The sequence below is a fragment of the Notolabrus celidotus genome, chromosome 1, assembly GCF_009762535.1.
Source record: "Notolabrus celidotus isolate fNotCel1 chromosome 1, fNotCel1.pri, whole genome shotgun sequence".
In the NCBI taxonomy this organism is placed as follows: domain Eukaryota; kingdom Metazoa; phylum Chordata; class Actinopteri; order Labriformes; family Labridae; genus Notolabrus; species Notolabrus celidotus.
This window is the reverse complement of record NC_048272.1, coordinates 39,512,326-39,530,200: the sequence shown is the minus strand read 5'-3', so window position 1 is coordinate 39,530,200 and position 17,875 is coordinate 39,512,326. Positions and strand designations below refer to the sequence as shown.

Genomic DNA, 17,875 nt, shown 5'->3' with positions numbered 1-17,875 from the left:
CACAAAACCAGATTATTTCATAGTTTTGATGTCTTCAGTTTTAATCTACAATGTTGAAAATAATTAAAATAAATAAAAACCATTGAAAGAGAAGGTGAGTCCAAACTTTTGACTGGTAGTGTAGCTGACTTAGATAACCATGTTTTTTTTTATTGTAATCAAATATTGTTATCAAATGCAAAAAAACAACATGATATATCTGCCATCAGCCATGCTATCTAATCACTGGCATTGGCCTCTAAAAATATAGTACGATGGTTTATAGTTAATGCAAGAGATGTTGATTATCCTGAACAAAATAGTGTCAGTTCCTATCTTCTAAATTCGAGTCTAAGCCATGTCATGATGCAGACAGCAGTTATTTGTTTGTGAAATATTGTGTACGTTATATTTGAAGAGGAGAACTCTGAGTAACAGAAAGCAGACCACATCCCTGTCTTGTCTCCTAAATTGACTGAGCGGTCACTCAATCATTTGCTGCTAGTTTCCTTCCAGCCCCCCCCCCCCCCGACTGCACATTACAGAATGAAGGTTTCTGTGTCATGGTGACAATTTTTGTTTTTCAGCCCAACCTCCAAATGAGATGGACAAAGTGATAATAAAGTAATTGAATGATCACACAGTGGAGCAAATAAATAAAATAATATAACATTTATTATTGTGTTACTTTTGCTGTATTTTTCCCTAACAAGCGGCATCAGAGTGGGCATAGTCTAACCTTGTAGCATGCAATTTATGACAACGTATTCTCAAGTTACACACAGAACATCTGCTTAAACATGTACAACATGCAAATGAACACATCTTTGAACGTAGTTAGGATCAGAGGTAATCTTACCTAGAACGACGTGCTGTGATCATTTTATTCTGACTTTTTTAAGTGAAAAAAGTCGAACATCAAAAGAGCTCTGGCTCATTCCATTTAGATTTGACCCTCTTACGTGATGGAGCGGCACTGGAACTGGGCCATATATCTGACAGCTGCGTCAAACAGCTGACCGAGAGTGATACTGTCCAGATGCCGGCTCAAGCCCAGAACAGGAAATATTAACTCTGAATTACAGTCAGCAGAGAACCTCTCATTTCACAGGCTGAAGTGGAGATTTAGACGCCATGTAGTGAACACCTGAAGGGGTTAAAGCAGTAAAATATATTTATTGGAAAAATATGCTTTTGCTACTGCTCTATGTCTTCTGTATTGACATAAGATATTCCTGGTTTGTGGCAAAAATAGATAGCTTCAGGGTCTGATGGAAGTGAGGATTAGGGATATAAGAGCCATCGATCATGTCTTGCTGTGGCACACTTTCGTCTGGGGAAATTGCCAGCATCAGTCAGACGAAAGTGAATAAATGTGGAGAGGAGTACGCTGTGTTAGTTCTCACAAAATAATATTCCAGTCCCTGCGGTCCAACTTGTGAATTCATCTCTCTGCCGGCTACTTGGAGAGGATCACACACTAATGTGATTATTGTCCTGGGCGAGGGCCACTCCTGTGGGACTTCAAAGAGAACAGATCAGAGGGAAAAGGAAAAAAGCTGTTAGCTGTGATGCAGACAGGTGCAGTACACTTTCTGAATCCTTTTCTCTGCTTTAAACATATAAGAGGGTTCACAGTGAGGACTCTGACTACATCAGAATCAGAATCAGAAATACTTTATGTACCCCAGGGAGGGGAATTCGGTCATTACAGAGCTCACATAAACAATATTTAAGAAGGCCAAAATATTGATAAAAGAAGGAATAAAATGAGATATTAATACCAATTTAAAAAAATAAAAAAATACAACAAAATAAAAAAATAAAAAAATAAAAAATAAAAAAAATAGGCAATTCAAATGACAAATATGATAAAACAGAAAAGAAAAGGAAAATTAGAAATATATTAAAAATTACATTGAAATTTTAATTTAAAGTGAGTTAAAATGATCTAAGATAGGAAGGCAGTGGCAAATAAGAAAGTCTTAGTCTTGATTTAAAAGAGGTGAGAGTTGGAGCGGACCTCCACCTTTCAGGGAGTGTGTTCCAGATATGTGGTGCATAATGACTAAACGCTGCTTCACCATGTTTCCTTCTGACTCTAGGGACTGAAAGCCAGTACCTGATGACCTCAGAGGTCCAGGTGGTTCATACAGTAGCAGCAGATCAGCAATGTATTATGGGCCTAAACCATTCAGTGCTTTATAAACCATCAGCAGGATTTTAAAGTCTATTCTCTGACAGACAGGAAGCCAGTGTATAGATCTAAGAACTGGAGTGATGTGGTCTACTTTTTTGGTCCTTGTTAGGACTCGAGCAGCAGCATTCTGTATGAGCTGCAGCCGTCTGATGGACTTTTTAGGGAGTCCTGTAAAGACCCCGTTACAGTAGTCTAGTCTGCTAAAGATAAATGCATGGACTAGTTTTTCTGCATCCTGCTGAGACACAAGTCCTTTAATCCTTGATATATTCTTAAGGTGATAGTAGGCAGACTTTGTAATTTTCTTGATGTGGCTGCTGAAATTAAGGTCTGAGTCTATGACTACACCAAGGTTTCTGGCTTGGTTTGAACATTTCATCTGTGCAGATTGGAGCTGAGCAGTAACCTTTAAAAAAATAAAAAAAATAATACAATACTTAAGTATATACTTAGCATCGAAGAATAGTTAGGATTATATATGTACAAAAAAGTGCTGGGATGTTAACAAGGATGTTAAAGTGGCAGTGATATTGCACAGTGTATTGCATGGTTATCACAGAGTACAGGCTATTGTTCAGTTAGGATCTGTTTTTGGTGTGCTTTAATTTACCCACATAATGATTCAATCTTGATATGTCATTTTTATGTCCTGCCAAAGAAAAAAACTGGACCAATATTTTAAAAAAGCTATTGAAACCAAAGCAGGCATATTGATTGTAATAATAAAAGAAATAAAGCATCTTGGCATTTTGACATCTGAGACAAAATGGGCCAATCTTAAAGCAATGAAGTCAAACATCAATTTCTTCTGTCGCCATGGGCCAAACATTTGATCTTAACCCATGATAATAAGAACAACATGAGAAAACGGCACAGTGTACAGTTAAAGTTACAGTGTTAATGATAAAACAGACACAAATTAGAATTAAAGATATGTTAAAATAAAGAAGATACTACAGTTTGACAAGATGAAACCCTCCAGTGGCTGAAAAGGTCTCAATGTGTTTGTTTTCTGATCATCAAACAGTCACCTGCTCCTGGGTGTCATACTCCAGCAGTGACCCGATCATCACCCTCTGACCCTGTATACTAAAGTATAGTCGCTGCTCCCACCCCTGTGAGGCGATGTCCAGCAGGGTCACGAGGGTCACCTTTCATTAGTTCACATGGTTCACTAACCACACAGTTCATCAGTGCAGCCGCTCAATATCTATCTCTGACTTAGCCCCATTCCTCCACACCTGAGAGCCTGTCCTGATCCCTGCCCCCCTCCTCCCTCCTCTCCAGTCTCCATAGTCCCCACATCCTGCCAAAGCTTACAGCAAACATTAACGGTGTCATAATTGAACTGTCATGGTTATTGAAGAGCTGTTAAATCAAGCCAAATCTCAATTAGACAAGCATATTATCTCATATTGCTTCTGTCCTAATTTCATTAAGCGCCGTGTTTCTTTTATCTCTTATTATCAATATTTCAATAAAGTAATTAACCTCACACAAGAGCTCGTGGCTGACTATACGTATGTGATATATTGTGCTCGGTGACAACATATCTACTACATTTTCTAAAAAATGCACATTATGAACTTGTTTTGTTTCTAAGATGTAGACATTTTGTCTAAATTAGCATTTTGTTGTACCAAAAGAACAAAATGATGAATAAGAAATGAACTCATTACACACATCAGAGGCAAAGAGAGTCAATGGCAGCTTAGTGTTAATCAGCTCGGCCGCTATTTAAATTGTTCTTGAATGATCAAATGGGAATCATTGTATTCATTGCCTGCATTAGCAGGCCTGAGAGGGGAGCGTAGAGCTGCTGTCTTCCCATCTCAGGTCTTTAGCATGGAGAATATTTTAATCCAGCCTGACAAGATGAGGATCTGCTTAATCCTATTACAGGCTTGCACATTAAACTACAGTAGGCTCACACTTCTCTGCCTGTTTGCTTTGAGTGAGCAGGGAGCAGATGGTGCCAGCTCAAGAGCCCAAGTGTAGTGAACTTGAATGGTTGCACTTGGACCCCAACCCCAACCCTGCACTGCAAACCCAAACAAGTTGAAATGACTTTGTGGTAACTGATTACATAAGAGTTTCTAAGTAGCAAAATGCCTTGGTTCCTCCCCGTGTTTATTCTGTATTAGTTATACTTTGTCTCTCTTGAGTGTTTAATGATCCATCTCTCTTGTTGTGTTTTTCTTATGTTGCATTCACACCAGATGTGAACGATTGCGCTATTCGCACGAATACATACGCAAGAATGTTTTGTGTTTACTCGACCTATTCACACGAATGACTTACTCAATTCGCGTGTAAACGAGAGGGAGGGGGGGGGTTCACACACCACAGCAGTCTGTCATCAAAAAAGGTTGAGCTTGGACATTGAATGGGGAAGCCGGTTATGCTAAAGGGGGCGGAGCTAACTTCCTACTACAATCGATAGCTGAAGTTTTTTCCCAACTCACCAGATTATCCTCTTTTTTTAAAGATATATTTTTTGGGCCTTTTTGCCTTTATTTGATAGGACAGCTGAAGAGAGACAGGAAATATGGGGAGTAGAAGGTGGGGGAAGACAGGCAGGAAATGGTCGACCAGACGGGAATCGAACCGGCGACCCCTGCGACGAGGACTGTAGCCTCTGTATGTGGGGCGCTTAGACCGCTAGGCCACCAGCGCCCCAGTCCTGTTTATTCTTGATCCCATAAAAACAGGTAGAGTCACAGTGTTTGGGGAAGCTGCACGGTGACATATATTCCAGATGAGGGAATCTCGGCTGATTGGCTATTGCACCGCAATGGATTCACTGGAGTTCAGATATTTCAACTCTCACGAATCATTCGCACGAATGGTTCGCGTTATTCCGCACGAATGGGGTGATTCGTGATCACATGATTCGGGCGGATCACGCCATTTGCGCGAATCACGCCATTCGTGTGGCCCTACGTAGCCCCTAAAGTGACGTGCAGAAATTTTTTTTTGGAAAGTATCTCGTGCGCACCAGATACTTTCTCGTGCGCACCAGATACTTTCTCGTGAGCACCAGATACTTTCTCGTGAGCACCAGATACTTTCTCGTGCGCACCAGATACTTTCTCGTGAGCACCAGATACTTTCTCGTGAGCACCAGATACTTTCTCGTGCGCACCAGATACTTTCTCGTGAGCACCAGATACTTTCTCGTGCGCACCAGATACTTTCTCGTGAGCACCAGGTACTTTCTCGTGAGCACCAGATACTTTCTCGTGCGCACCAGATACTTTCTCGTGAGCACCAGATACTTTCTCGTGAGCACCAGATACTTTCTCGTGAGCACCAGGTACTTTCTCGTGAGCACCAGATACTTTCTCGTGCGCACAAGATACTTTCTCGTGAGCATCAGATACTTTCTCGTGAGCACCAGGTACTTTCTCGTGAGCACCAGATACTTTCTCGTGAGCACCAGATACTTTCTCGTGAGCACCAGGTACTTTCTCGTGCGCACCAGATACTTTCTCGTGAGCACCAGATACTTTCTCGTGCGCACCGGATAGATGCGCTCTGGTCTTGGTGCGCTCTGGTCTCGGTGCGCTCTGGTCTCGGTGCGCTCTGGTCTCTGGTCTCGGTGCGCTCTGGTCTCTGGTCTCGGTGCGCTCTGGTCTCGGTGCGCTCTGGTCTTGGTGCGCTCTGGTCTCGGTGCGCTCCGGTCTCGGTGCGCTCTGGTCTCGTGCATGGCTGAAGGGATCGCTTCACAACCACATACCCTGGAATCTACACTATGATTGGCTGCATAGGAGTGAGACATCTGATTGGTTACAGACATTGCCCTGCAGTCTCAAAAATTCCATTCACAAATGCAGTGGGGTTCACAAATTACAAACAGTTCATAAATGCAGACTGAACAGTCCGTATATAAATGTAACAAGATACAAGGCAGCCCAAGGTTGAAATAAAGCTCAACTAACTGCTGTACTGTCATTTTTAGATCCAAACTGGTTGATCTCCAGTGCTAACTTGGTATCTCGTGCGCACGTGAAAGTATCTCGTGCGCACAAGATACTTTCCCAAAAAAAATTCTGCACATGTCACTTTAGGGGCTCCGTATGGCCCAATTCGCATGATTCTTGCGCCGGACCACTACTCGTGTCTACTAGCGCCTCTGCATTGACTTTACATGTAGTTAATTCGCGCAAATGATTTTATTCGCATTTGGTGTGAACGCCCCATTAGTCTAGTCTTGTGTTTCCTGTTTTATTTTGTAGTTCTGAATCCTTGTGTCTCCAGCATAGACTGTAAAAAAATATGGACGTAGTATCCGTGACGTCACCCATCTGTTTCTGAAGAGCTGTTTTGAGACCAATCAGCTGCGGCAGCCATATTGCTTTTTGTCGAGCCAGTGTGACGTAAAGAGGCGGGCTTTGAGCCTCCTAGCCAACAGCTGCAGTGTTCCCGCAGTCAGCTGTGCCTCTCATTGGAAGACTGGTAATCTCAATATCTTCGAAATTGCCGAATTAGAAAAAAATTCACCCCCCTCACAGTGAGAGGATGTCGGGAAATTAGCTATTCAGACTACACTCATCTTTTGTACCAGGCTGTAAACATGTTTATTAATGCTGCAAAGATCGTCTTTTCCCCATTCATGTGTATGTGACTTCCGGTACACCCGGAGTCAGCCTCAAGCGGATCCTCGATGAACTGCAGCTTTTAACACTTCCGCATTGGACTCATGTTTTTAGATCGGAGGTTGCCGCTTGGTCTCCAGTTTAGTTTTACGTCATGTCCTTATGTGTTTCCCTCCTCTTGTGATTCTCCTCATTAGTCTCACCTGTGTCCTGTGTTCACACCTGTGTTGATGCCTCTGTGTATTTAGTTCCTCATTAGTCTCACCTGTGTCCTGTGTCCTCACCTGTGTTGATGACTCTGGGTATTTAGTTCCTCTGTGTCCCCTGTCCCTTGTTGGATCATTGTTGGTCTTCCCTGTACCAGTACAGTGGTATGGCATTGTCTTTCCTCGTTACTTGCATATACATATAATTAAAACAACATTAATTGTTGGTTCAACTAATGGTCTAACTGGTTCAAGTGTTTGGGTTTACATTGTGTACTAAACACCACAACAAGTACACACAGTGCTCTGGGAAGCAACTTGTTGATGTGGTGTCTTTTAACAGGTAAAACACAGTTTATCAAACAGTGCCCTGTAAACCTAATAAAGCACCCCAAGGTTGAAAATGAGCGTCTCTCTCACTGGTTAATTAGTGAGGTGGTATGTAGCCAAGCTGCCACATGTTAGCCGTTTGTTGACAACCATTTTCTTGTCTTCCAGGATGATGGGAGTGTACTTTGATTGTTCCTTTTGTGTCCCTTAGTTCCTCTCTTTTTCGCCTTTCTAAAGACAGCATTTTTCTGAAGCAGTTCAAACAATGCTTTGCAGGGGGATGTGGGTGTGTACCCGAGCATTTGCTTCATGTGCATACAAAAATACAGAAACTGACTGTCACAGCTTTTTGTTGCATGATGGATAATTTCTATTTCTGATCACCTTTTTATTTATTTATTTATTTATCTGCCCAGCTCTTGTCGGATGTTCATAGCACCAAATCTGTTTTCTCTCAAGGATCCTAAAGTAGAAAGCCTGCAGTACTCCTCTCTTCAAATGTGGTAAAGAGTATAAAAAAAGCCCAGATGCTTTTAGGAATAATTCTGTTTTTATTGGTACACATTTGATGGAGTACAATAACCAGTCCTTGGCAAGGGACAGCTCTGCACCATACTCCCAGCTCCCTCCACCACTTCTTATTGTAGCGTAGGCTGTAATGATGATGGGAACAATGAAGTTACAATGCCTTCATCATCAAAGAGGGCGTTATAAAAAGTTACTGGGTTTTGATGACAATGAGAAAGTCAGAGTGTTCTTTATCTGTCACAGGGAGGAGTTTTCCATTGCTGAGCCAGATTGCTCGGACATAGGGCTTCTGTCTGAGCCCTGGCTGAGTAAGGTTAGGGTTCATATTGGCCTTCCCACAGCGAGCAGCTTTTAGCCCCCTGCCAGCTACATCAATCTCCGGCTGGTGCGATCGCTGCTGAAAGGGGCGGGGATTAGGAACAGCCCGTGCTCTGTAAATCAGGCAAGCTTTAGAGCCCCCTTCTGTGCACCATATAGGCTCAATAGGCACCATACCTATGACTACAATGTAGACATCACCACTTGTGGAAGTGAAGTCCTGAAAGCGGGGCCTTCTTTGACCAGATGGCTGAGCTGGATCTCAATAAAAGTGCAACAAAGGAGAACACAGCATTTAAATCATGAGGCAAATGATCAAACCCAGCGTCAACAAAGAGTCATACATCTAAGGAAGGGTTTTGGCCAGCACAATAGAACAATTAGAATACATGGTCCTGTGGGGATTGTACCCCCCCCTCTCCTCCTCCTAACCAGTCAAATCTTACCAACAAAGCATAAGCCAATTAGCAGCAAGCCTTTACCTTTTTATTTTAATCTGCACTAAGTAACATAAATCAACATGTCTGGGAAAGAGTGAAACAAAGAACGCTCGGGGCATTTTACGTTTGACTGATAACTCTCACACACAAATCTTCTGCAGGGAATGAAGTCAATAAGTCTCATAGAGATTGTGAGGGGCTAAGGTATAATACTTTAGAGCTTAGTCCGTCTCTCAGCTTGCTTTCAGTGCTGTAAGTGGGCGAGGCAGGGGTCACAAGTGGGTTTAGAAAGGCCATTTTTGAGTCACAGATGGCATGGTGGAAAAGTTGAGAGTGCGAGGTCATCTGAAAACAGACACTGAATTAATGTAATTAACTCTTGTCCCATGGTCAATTCTTCCATTACATCTGTCTGGCGGGAGATTAACCTCAGTGTTGAGTTTGTTGAGCTATCAGGAAGATAAAAACAGGCCAGGTTGGATTCAAACAGGTTTCTAAATATCAGGCGCTTTTCTAGAGTTCACACAGCCTGTTGAACATGTAATATTGCTGTGCAGTGTGTGTCTGAGCTGCTGCTGTTCAGTAATGCATGCCTCCTTTCATTTTAATTGAATGCCTAATCAACACTGTTACAGTATCAGTATTTGCAACTACACAGACTTCATCAGTATAATGCTCCTTATGTGCAACCAGTTCTGTTGTACACTAACACCCGCGCCACTCTCTGTGGACCAACAACCTGAGGATTTAACTTTAATGTGTAGCTGTAATTTTTCTTTTTGTTATTGCATTGTGTCTTAGCTGTTGAGCTAATTACTCCAGCGTGGCCTGCTGAGCTGGGTCGCCGCCGACACGAGGAAAACTAATTAACTGACACCCTGGAGCATTCATAGAGCACTACTATAATTCCGTTACACTGCTCTGTTCAGTCCTCTTTATTCCACACTCTGGACCGATCATGTGCTCATTATGGTCCAAACTCTGGTCTGTTAGCTGGAAAATGATCCAGCTCTCTGTACTCTGCAGCCTGTCAGTGTGTGAGAGCAGACGACTCACTCTGTCTGACTGTTAACTATGTTTGCTGTTTATGCTCAACAGCCCTCAGGCAGCCTTTGCTGCACTATTAGATAAATCTTTTCCTGCATTGTTAATCTTTTGGCGTCCTTGTTATCAGAAACATGCAGGCACAGATCAAACAGTACGATTAACTCTGCTGAATATTATGTGACATTTGATAGGAATTTTGATTTGTTCTTTCCTTGGATTTTGAATAAATGCCCTTTCTTCTCATAATGCTGAACATCTGCTGTGCATTAATAAATCCACAGGCCCCTGCTTTGTTTATTTATTTATTTTCATGGTTCCATTAACAGTTCACTCTCTGCTATGCACCTCCTCCAACTTCTAACTACAAAACAATTTGAGTCCCAAGGGACAGAATAGGAGGTTTTAATGTGAATATTTCTCTGTCACAGCAGAGAACTGAACCGGCAGAGTCCCTGTTGATGCAAATGAAAATGTGTGATGTGCCGGGTTCTGCCTGGCTGAGCAGAGAGCAGCGGGGCTTCTAGTCACGGGGGATTTGTTGTGTTTGGGGTTTGCCTTGCCGTCTGCCTGCACGTGGGTGGATTCATGGGGCCTTCTTCCTCTGTGTCTCCTTTACAGGTATCGCATCTTTGGTGTTCCAGGGAAATGAACTGAGAGCGTAGGAGAGACCACTCACTTCTTTCAAGGATGTCTAGGATTTACAGTGAAACCATGAGGTTGCAGAGGAGCCACGGATTCTCCCCGGTGCTGTTCTTCGTCACCTGTTTTTGTGCCTTCTACATGACAGCAGCCATCGATATACCACTGGAGGGTGAGTCTTGTTGTATGTAGGAGGGTCCATGTTTAATTCAATGACTGCCAGAGTTACTGTAAAGGGACTGCTTAATCAAATCATAGTAGCTATTAACTATTCAATCAATCAATCAATCAATCAATCAATCAATCATCAATCAATCAATCAATCAATCAATCAATCAATCAATCAATCAGATTTTATCTTTAAAGCGCTTTTCACATTGTCACAAAGTGCTGTACATAAAAACAACTTAAAATAGAATACATTTTAAAAAAAAGAGATCCAAACCCACCCCACAATCCTAAGGTTATGAACACAATATATGCAACAATAATAATAATAACAATGAAAATATAAAAAATAAATAAAGAAGAAAAAAAAGAAAAAAAAAGTTGCTTAACGAACTGAGGAAACGCTCTCATGATATCTTAATGAGGAAACACTGGAAATAAAATAAGATGTTAAAACTCAACACAGGAAATTAAACTCACCAAAATAAAATACATTTCTAAAATAATAAAACACTAAAATATTAAAACATTAATAGAAAATAAGATGCTATACTTAATAAATAAATAAGTTAATTAATTAATTAATTAATTAATAAATTAAAAGTGACAAAGAATTGAACTAGATATTCCATCCATCCATCCATCCATCTTCTTCCGCTTATCCGGGTCCGGGTCGCGGGGGCAGCAGTCTCAGCAGGGAAGCCCAGACACTCCTCTCCCCGGCCACTTCCACCAGCTCTTCTGGGAGGATACCGAGGCGCTCCCAGGCCAGCTGAGAGACATAGTCTCACCAGCGTGTCCTGGGCCTTCTCCGTGGCCTCCTCCCAGTCGGACATGCCCGAAACACCTCCCCAGGGAGACGCCCGGGAGGCATCCTAACCAGATGCCCGAACCACCTCATCTGGCTCCTCTCGATCCGGAGGAGCAGCGGCTCTACTTTGAGCCTCTCCCGGATGTCTGAGCTCCTGACCCTATCTCTAAGGCTGAGCCCAGCCACCCTGCGGAGAAAGCTCATTTCGGCCGCTTGTATTCGCAATCTCATTCTTTCGGTCACTACCCACAGCTCGTGACCATAGGTGAGGGTCGGAACGTAGATTGACCGGTAAATTGAGAGCTTTGCCTTCTGGCTCAGCTCCATCTTCACCACGACCGACCGGTACAGCGCCCGCATCACTGCAGACGCCGCCCCGATCCGTCTGTCAATCTCCCGCTCCCTTTTCCCCTCACTCGTGAACAAGACCCCGAGATACTTAAACTCCTCCGCCTGGGGCAAAGACTCCCCTCCGACCCGGAGAGGGCAGGCCACCCTTTTCCGACTGAGCACCATGGCCTCAGACTTGGAGGTACTAGATATTACTGTATGAAATGAAATTAAATAAGTCCTTCTCAATCAAATCAATGATGCACAGCAGGTTTTCATCATGTATGTTTCCTTAGAAAGAGAAGAAGTTTTTAAGCTCAAACAATGAAATCTTAAAAGTCTGTAAAAATACTAATCATATATTATTTAAAAGCACATCTGATGTGTTCAGTTAACACTTAGCAGCGTACCCATGTGAGTTAGAAAGATGTACATTTTTCTCCTGTAATAAGAAGTGTAGAGGAGGTACGTTGATGTTTGTGTAACCTAACAGGCTGAATTTGTCAAAATAGAGACCTGTGAAGAGTCCTCCAAGTGTTGATGCTCACCTATAAGGACCTTGTGCTTGTTTAAACTTGAAGTGCTTTTATCAGACAGGAAAGGTTGAATAATTTAGAAGTGAATAAATCACACAATAGAGAAGTGTTACAATCATCAAGCGTTCTGTGAATGGAATAAATTTACAGCTATTATCTTGTTTGTATCAGAACTCTTGTTTCTTTTGTCTTGGATCTGCGTGTATCCCAGTTTCCCTGGAAACCCATATCAAACCTCTAAATTATTCAGAAAAGTCTCTGAAGGGCTTGATAAAAACAGTTCAAACAGGGTTTCTGAAAAGTCTAAAGCATTTCGGTCTCCAGATGTCAGACAATCTTTATTATTCAGTGCTCTGTTTTGCATTACTCTTGTGTGTTTAAGGGGTTTACTTAGAGAATGCTTGTGACATGAAGGGATAATTCCCAAACTGCTGACTGCTTTTGTTTTGTTTATTTTTCCCTGGCTTCCGTGGATTTTGTAGTTTTAGTTCATGTAAATGGTAAGTTGACTCTGACACACTGTAGCTGGTATTAGTGACATCCTCGGCTCTCTTCTGTTAAACTCCTGGCTCTCTGTTGAGCAGCAGCTTTACTGCAGACATATGTGTTGGATCTGATTCTCATGTGTCATCACTCACTAATGCATAACACTAGACTTACTCGAGTTTCTCTGGTTCATGACATTTCCTCCATTGTCCCTTAAACCTTGTCACACAGCACTATTAACACTCAGCCTGTTGTGTTATTTTAATGTGTCGCAACTAGTGCTGGGCGATGTTAAAAATGATGTTATCATGATAAAATCATGTCATCGGTGATTATCACGATAAATATCAAATCATAATTTAATTTAGAGGTAAAGTCAGATTTTTGCTCCTGAGTGAAAGTTGAAGACAGTTTGTTAGTTTGTATCTGGATTTAGTTTTATGATAAACTTCTTGAATCCATCATTTCTGACAGTGCTAACAGGAAGCAGGTCTTTAATGTAAGATGAGATTTTTGTGAAGTTTTAGTTTGTAGATTCTTATTTTTCTCAGGTTGAGGTTATTTGCATAATTTGATTTAAAATTTACAACAAACATACATCAAACTGTATTCTGTGTATCAGTTTACAGAGTATTGTTTTGAGTCCTGCACTCTCCTTTAAGATTAATAAGGGTTACAGGCAGAGTGATGCTGTTTCCTACAGTGCAGTGAATGCATCACGATTATTCAGATTATTCTGCACAGCAGAAGTTGTCTCTGTGCTCTTCCTTTACCCACATCCTGAAAGTTTATTTAATGAAGTGTATTAAGTCAATAGTTAAAGTAGAGTCGACAATGTTCAATGTTCAATGTTCAATGCTGTCTTCTTCTTCTGTCTAATGTTGGGTGGCAACTAGTATTTAAGGCTCATTAGCGCCCCCTTTCCAGTGGTTGGGAGTTGTAATTACAGGTTGATTTATATAGAATTTTTATCGAACATTTTTCATATTTATATTGAGAAACATTATATTGCGATAGTTATCATTATCGAATTATCACCCAGCACTAGTCGCAACTCTTACAACCATAAAGTAAAATACCATCAAATGAGGAAGAGAGTTTTATGCCAAAATAAAACATCTAACATATAATGATTGAAAATGTATTTAAAATCACCAAGACATATATATGTGCCATATGAGTAAGCTAATGCTAATATTTAATGATGCTATATAGCAGCGTTTCAGGAGCAGGACCACACCTCAATCCCACCTCTTCCAGCTCTCTTATAAATTCAAACCTCTCCCGCTCCTCCCCTTCGTTCTCAGATTCCACACCCTGCCCTCCCTCCCCTTTTCTTTCTATGTCTTTCTTTCCTTCTATACATAGGCCTCTTAAGGGGGGTTTATCGTGCCCGGGAGCTATGGTGATTCCCCTAATAAACTTACCCAAACCAGTAACAGGAAGAAGGTTAACCTCCAGTTAAATCAATTAAAGGTTGTCAGATGACATCCTGTTGATGGTGTGGTCCTTGCTAGTGAATGTTAAATACTGTTTTGGGATAGAACTCTTCTTTTAGAGACACACCATCCTAAATGTCTTTGGTCAGTGGTTCTGAATCTGTGGATTCAGGTCTCCTTTAATTTTCTTAAATGAATGTTTAGCATCCTCATAAAATGATAACAATGGATTCAAAAAGGAAAAGTGTGTTTTAATCAGTCAAAACTATAATGTTTCACCTTTTCCTAATGGAATAATGGTGACTTTTATTAATTCAGACCGCTTAAAATTATGACAATCAGACAATACTGGAAGTGAAATCCCTCTGGTGTTGGACCTGTGTGTTCTCTCTTGGCCTTACAAGCGGTCACTGGATTAAAAAGGTTGGGAACCACTGACTTAGCATCATGTTGAACATGAGATACTTTGGAACAACAGGCCTGTGTTGTTTCTCACACTTTCATGCCTGTTTGTTTGTTACCCAGTTGAGCAGCTGCCCACCATCACAGCTCAGTCACCCAGCTCTCTCATCGCCTTCCCTTTTGATGAGAGCTTCCCCATGCTGTGTGAAGCCAAAGGGAACCCGGAGCCAGAGTGAGTACCAAGCCTAGTCTTTCTTCAGATGGCATGATGAGAGATTTGTTAACAGCCAGACAAACACCAATAACAACTATCACATGAACATGTTGCAATCGAGCGGGCCTTTGGAAAAATGAGCAGGCTGCAATTTCAGCTGCAGGATTTGACATTTCAACACTAGCTCTCTTTATGTAGATTCAAATGGATGAAGAATGGCCAGGAATTCGACCCCTCTTTGGATCCCCGGCTGATGAAAGAGGAGAATTCTGGGACCTTTGTGATACCTAATAATGAAAACCTTACAGAGTACCAGGGAATCTACCGCTGTTACGCCTCAAACAAACTGGGGACCGCCATATCGCAAAGGATTGAGTTCATTGTGCCCCGTGAGTAACATACATCTATGAGTGTGTGTATGTGTGTGTGTGTGTGTGTGTGTGTGTGTGTGTGTGTGTGTGGTGCTCAGTTACAGTGCTTTGAGACTGATTCAGTGCTAGTGGTCCAGGGTAATGACTGAACCTCTCCATTGTGGGCTGTTCATTGTATTGGACGTGGCAGAAAGTCATTGAGGCTCCTGAGCACCCCGGCCCTCTCAGCAGCTCATCTGTACCTCTGTAATGGGGAAAGCAATGACTGCATTTGGCCTCCCCATCTTTTCTTTTGCTACAATTTTCATTTTGCTCACAAGCTCAGTAAAAACATAAACTAAGAAAACCCGCTCCAAAGGGGGAATTTGACTGTATTTGGCTGGTTTTCAACCACACAGAGTGATATGTGCTGTGTATATGTTGGGTAGTTGTTGTATTTGTATGTTGATGTTTGTTTCTGCAGGCCTAGAACTGAAACCACCGAGTGATAGTGAGCCCAGTCAAAACTATCATGCCTCCTGATAAAATTCCAGAATTACATTACTGCCATCTTATGGAGATTAGAAGAACTGAGCAATGAGCTATTCAGTGCACACTGCGTTGTATAAATGAAGTCATGTAAACACTGAATGTACTGTCTTTCTTCTAGACGTCCCAAAGTTTCCTAAAGAGACGCTGGATCCTGTCGTGGTGGAGGAGGGCCAGGCCTTCACGTTGAAATGTGATCCACCTAAAGGGATACCTCCTCTGCAGATCTACTGGATGACTATTGGTAAGTTAAACTAATAAGTTAAAAGACATTTTTCAAAAGAAAGTTTCTTAATTAGGGCCCGAGCACCGCTGGTGGCGAAGGCCCTATTGTAACCCTAAAGGTTTCATATTATAGGAGATTGCAGTTTTGGACCCCTGAACGTTAATGAAAGGGCAGATATTTTTGCACACTCATCGGGTCTGGTGGAAATTTTACTAATTTATGGGTCTCGCAAAAAAATTCTCAGTAGCTTCCCCTAGAGGTAAAAATAACACCCTACGCATCGAGTTTTTTGAGCTACATGCATGAAAAATCGTACACATATTTATGGCATCAGGACGCACAAAAAAGTCAGTGGCACCCATATTCAAAACTCAACAGGAAGAGCGCCACCTAGCTTTGAACATGAAAAAATGGGCCAAAATGGGTCCATGCAAGGGTGCATACTTTTGCTCATTTCTCCTAGAGCTTTTCTCCGATTCAGTCCAAACTAGGCTCATTCTATAGTAAACCCATTGACGATTAAAACAAATTAAAGGCATTCCGTTCAGACAAAAGTTGTGGGCGTGTCAGACTTTGGGGCGGGGCATAAAAAAAAAACATCGGAAAATGGAATTTTGTGACTTTAAAATGCACGTAATTTCACCTCATCCAACACACTCGTCAGTGCTGGGAAAAATTGCGACATTTTATGGGTTTCGCAAAAAAAGTCAAAAAATGTGCTCACTAGCGCCCCCTACAGTTTTCAAAAACCCTTCCCCATAGGGGTTATTTTGAGCTACATGCTTGAAAAATTTTACACATATTGATGGCATCAGGGCGCACAAAAAAGCCTCTTGCACCCATATCCCAAACTCAACAGGAAGAGCGCCACCTAGCTTTGAACATGAAAAATGGCGTCAAAATAAGGGTACATACAAACGCTATTGGCCTCAAGAGCTTTTCTCCGCTTGCGGCTTTAATTGTATTTCTTTTTACAGCAAACTGTGTCAGGTTTCTATAATGCTTCTTGCCTGCCTCATGGTTAGAATTAATCTGGACTGTCTTGGTTAACAAATGACCAAAAATACAGAATGACATCTATATAAGATCCTTGTCTCTCTGCACTTGTTGTGGCCTGAAAAAGGGAAACTCAAGTAAATAAAGCTAGGACACGATGCTGACTCTCTGGCAGCTTCACTAAGAATTATTTATATTGTTTCAACGCGTCTTGGAGTTTACAAAAAAGGTATTTAAATCAACAAACAGAGTTAATTTACCAAAACTAGATTAATTGTCATACAGAACAAAAATACAAAACAAACTTCACTTAGTATTTCTTGTACTTCTACTCATTGCTTCTTGTTTTAAACACAAATACATCAGTACACAAGTAACAATACTATTCTCTGTGTGTATTTGGTTAACACATTACATGCACTAACACTAGCAGCAAACTGCGCAGAGCTAAACAAGCTTAAAACACTTTAATTTCACAGTCAAACACTGTAAAACAAAACTTTCACAATGTTTAGCATTCTCATTAAAGACAGTAAAACAACTAAACAACCATATCTCAGAGCTAAGGATCATAAAATACTTCAATCTTACCTGAAAAAAAGGAAATTCAAGTAAATAAAGCTCGGACACGACGCTGACTCTCTGGCAGTTTCACCAAGAATGACTGTCAGGCACGACCAATCACTCACAGCATCATCTCTATGAGACTCAACAGGTAGATCACTGACATAGAACAACATAACATTTCCAAGGAGTCCTCAACCCGTTCCTCGAACCAGTTCTACCCTCTATGAAATGATTTACTTCTGATATCTTTATTTTTTTAACAAAAAAATCTATCTCTCACACACTCAGGTCTTCAGCACATAGAACAAGATGAGAGGGTGTCAACGGGGTTAAATGGAGACCTTTACTTCTCCCACGCTGTGGAAAAGGACAGCAGAAGAGACTACTGCTGCTTCGCCGCCTTTCCCAGAATAAGAACCATCGTTCAGAAGACTGCTATGTCTGTCATTGTCAAGATAAGTAGGTGTCACTTCATTACCTATATGTTCATTTATACTCAGATTCATAGCTACACTT

General features: G+C 41.5%; 1 protein-coding gene across 1 annotated transcript in view; it reads left to right on the top strand.

The window, feature by feature from the left end:
* Positions 1-17,875, top strand: part of chl1b (cell adhesion molecule L1-like b) — a 106,133-nt gene that overhangs the window by 40,644 nt on the left and 47,614 nt on the right. Inside the window, exons 2-6 of the mRNA XM_034695760.1 lie at positions 10,265-10,457; positions 14,581-14,689; positions 14,870-15,060; positions 15,692-15,814; positions 17,648-17,818. Of these exons, the coding sequence (XP_034551651.1) occupies positions 10,334-10,457; positions 14,581-14,689; positions 14,870-15,060; positions 15,692-15,814; positions 17,648-17,818 (718 nt within the window). The 5' untranslated portion in view covers positions 10,265-10,333. The remainder of the gene's footprint in view (positions 1-10,264; positions 10,458-14,580; positions 14,690-14,869; positions 15,061-15,691; positions 15,815-17,647; positions 17,819-17,875) is intronic.